At 64.3% G+C, this 1,964-nt stretch overlaps 1 protein-coding gene across 3 annotated transcripts in view; it reads left to right on the top strand.

Moving 5' to 3' along the window:
• SPRYD3 (SPRY domain containing 3) overlaps positions 1–1,909 on the top strand; it is a 4,017-nt gene extending 2,108 nt beyond the window's left edge. For 2 of the 3 annotated variants that reach the window (XM_021382439.1, XM_021382441.1), the window contains exons 7-11: positions 5–154; positions 231–288; positions 792–911; positions 990–1,153; positions 1,487–1,909. In XM_021382439.1, the coding sequence (XP_021238114.1) occupies positions 5–154; positions 231–288; positions 792–911; positions 990–1,153; positions 1,487–1,621 (627 nt within the window). In that variant the 3' untranslated portion in view covers positions 1,622–1,909. The remainder of the gene's footprint in view (positions 1–4; positions 155–230; positions 289–791; positions 912–989; positions 1,154–1,486) is intronic. The other variant, XM_021382440.1, reaches the window with a different exon arrangement.
• Positions 1,910–1,964: the final 55 nt, after the last annotated feature.

Genomic DNA, 1,964 nt, shown 5'->3' with positions numbered 1-1,964 from the left:
CCAGCTGCTGGAGTACGTGGGTAAGGGGAAGAGCATCGTGGATGTGGGGCTGGCGCAGGCGCGGCGCCCACTCAGCACCCGCAGCCATTACTTCGAGGTGGAGATCGTGGACCCGGGCGAGAAGTGCTACATTGCGCTGGGGCTGGCGCGCAAGGTGGGGGGCGGGGGGGGGTCCCACTGTGTGCTCCCTCCGCCAGCACACAGCCTGAGGGATCTTTGTCCTCTCCTAGGATTACCCTAAAAACCGGCACCCCGGCTGGAGCAGGGGCTCGGTGGCATACCATGCGGGTCAGTGCCCCCTGCTGCCCCCCCCATCAACCTGGGGCTTTTGGGGTTGGGGGGGACGTGGAGGGGATGGACACAAAGTGGGGGGTACTGGGATCAGTGGGCATAGTTTATGAGTAGGACACAAGGGGAGCACTGGTTTTTCTTGGGATGCAAAGGAGGGGGCACATGAGTTATCCCAGTCCACCTACTGATCTTCCCCTCCCCCCACTGAAACAACCCCATCCTGATTTGGGGGCGCTTTGTGTCCCTCCCCCTCACCCCTCTATTTGTGTGTGTGTGTGTTGGGGGGAGACAGGAGGGACTCGGGGGCACTGCGGGTGAGGGCACTGCTGGCTTTGGACACTGGGTGTCACCATGGGGGGGTCCCGCGACATGGAGATGTGTCCTGTGGTGCTGGGGGGGTCCCACGGCCTGGGGGGGTCCTATGGGACACGAGGGGCTCCCGCAGCACTTGGGAGGTTCCCATGTCCCACGGGGGGGGTTGGTGACTGTTGTCCCCACAGATGATGGGAAGATCTTCCACGGCAGCGGAGTGGGGGACCCGTTCGGCCCCCGCTGCTACAAAGGGGACACGATGGGCTGCGGCATCATGTTCCCCCGCGACTACAGCCTGGACAGCGAAGGTGGGCGGGGGGGTGCTGGGACCCCCCCGGGGTGAGTTTGGGGTCACCCCCCACTTTGTGACAAACCCCCCTGCCCAGGGGACAGCGACGAGCCGTGTGACACAGCGCTGCCAGCGCGGCGTGCAGTGCGCAACGTCACCTACGTGTCCCCTGAGGATGAGGAGGAGGAAGAGGAGGAGGAGGAGGAGGAGGAAGACGAGGGGGGGGGCACGGAGCAGGAGCGCGGCGGCACCAAGGTGGTGGTGAGTTGGGGGGGACACCCTCCTTTAATTCTTGTTTTTTTGGGGGGTGGTGGCATCAGTCCCATCACTGGCGCACTGCCCCTGCTGTCTGTGGGGCATACAGGCGTGGGGAAGTCACTGTGCCCCTCTATAGAGCCATGAGCCCCCCACACCCCTTCCTTAAAGCCACAATGACTTGGGGGGCACACCCCATTTTATTTTTCTGAAGGGGGGGGGGGCACCACATCCATTCCCATGGCACCGACATCGCCCTCATCCGTGGGGCACAGTGCTGGGCTCTGGGCACCCTCAGCCCCCAGCCCAAGCCCCGCACCCCTGCTCTGCCCCCCCCAGGTGTTCTTCACGCGCAACGGGCAGATCATCGGCAAGAAGGAGGCACGGGTGCCGCCGGGGGGGTACTTCCCCACCGTAGGGATGCTAAGCAGCGGTGAGAAGGTGAAGGTGGACCTGCACCCCCTCAGCGGGTAGGGCCCCCCCACCCCGCACCCGTCGCACTTTAACACCCCCCCCCCAGCACGGTGGAACTCCCCCTCCGTGTTGGCAGGGCTCCCTGTTCTGCCCTTCCCCCCACCTGCCTGCCCCCCCCAGCCTCCTGGGGGAGGTGGGGGGCACATTATTATGCCTCCCTCCTCCCCACTGTCGTTGTCCCCATTCTGCTGAATGTAACGCCCCGGTGCAGGAGGGAGGCAGTGCCCCCCACCATGTGCCCCTGTACAGCTTCGTGCCCCCCGCTATAAAACATATCTCTATATTAGAGCCACTGCTATCGCTCCTTTGCTACAAAGATAGAGACTGCTTCACTGCCCCCCCC

Source organism: Numida meleagris, unplaced genomic scaffold, assembly GCF_002078875.1.
Source record: "Numida meleagris isolate 19003 breed g44 Domestic line unplaced genomic scaffold, NumMel1.0 unplaced_Scaffold244, whole genome shotgun sequence".
NCBI classification, from domain to species: domain Eukaryota; kingdom Metazoa; phylum Chordata; class Aves; order Galliformes; family Numididae; genus Numida; species Numida meleagris.
This window is presented reverse-complemented; position numbering and strand designations above follow the sequence as displayed.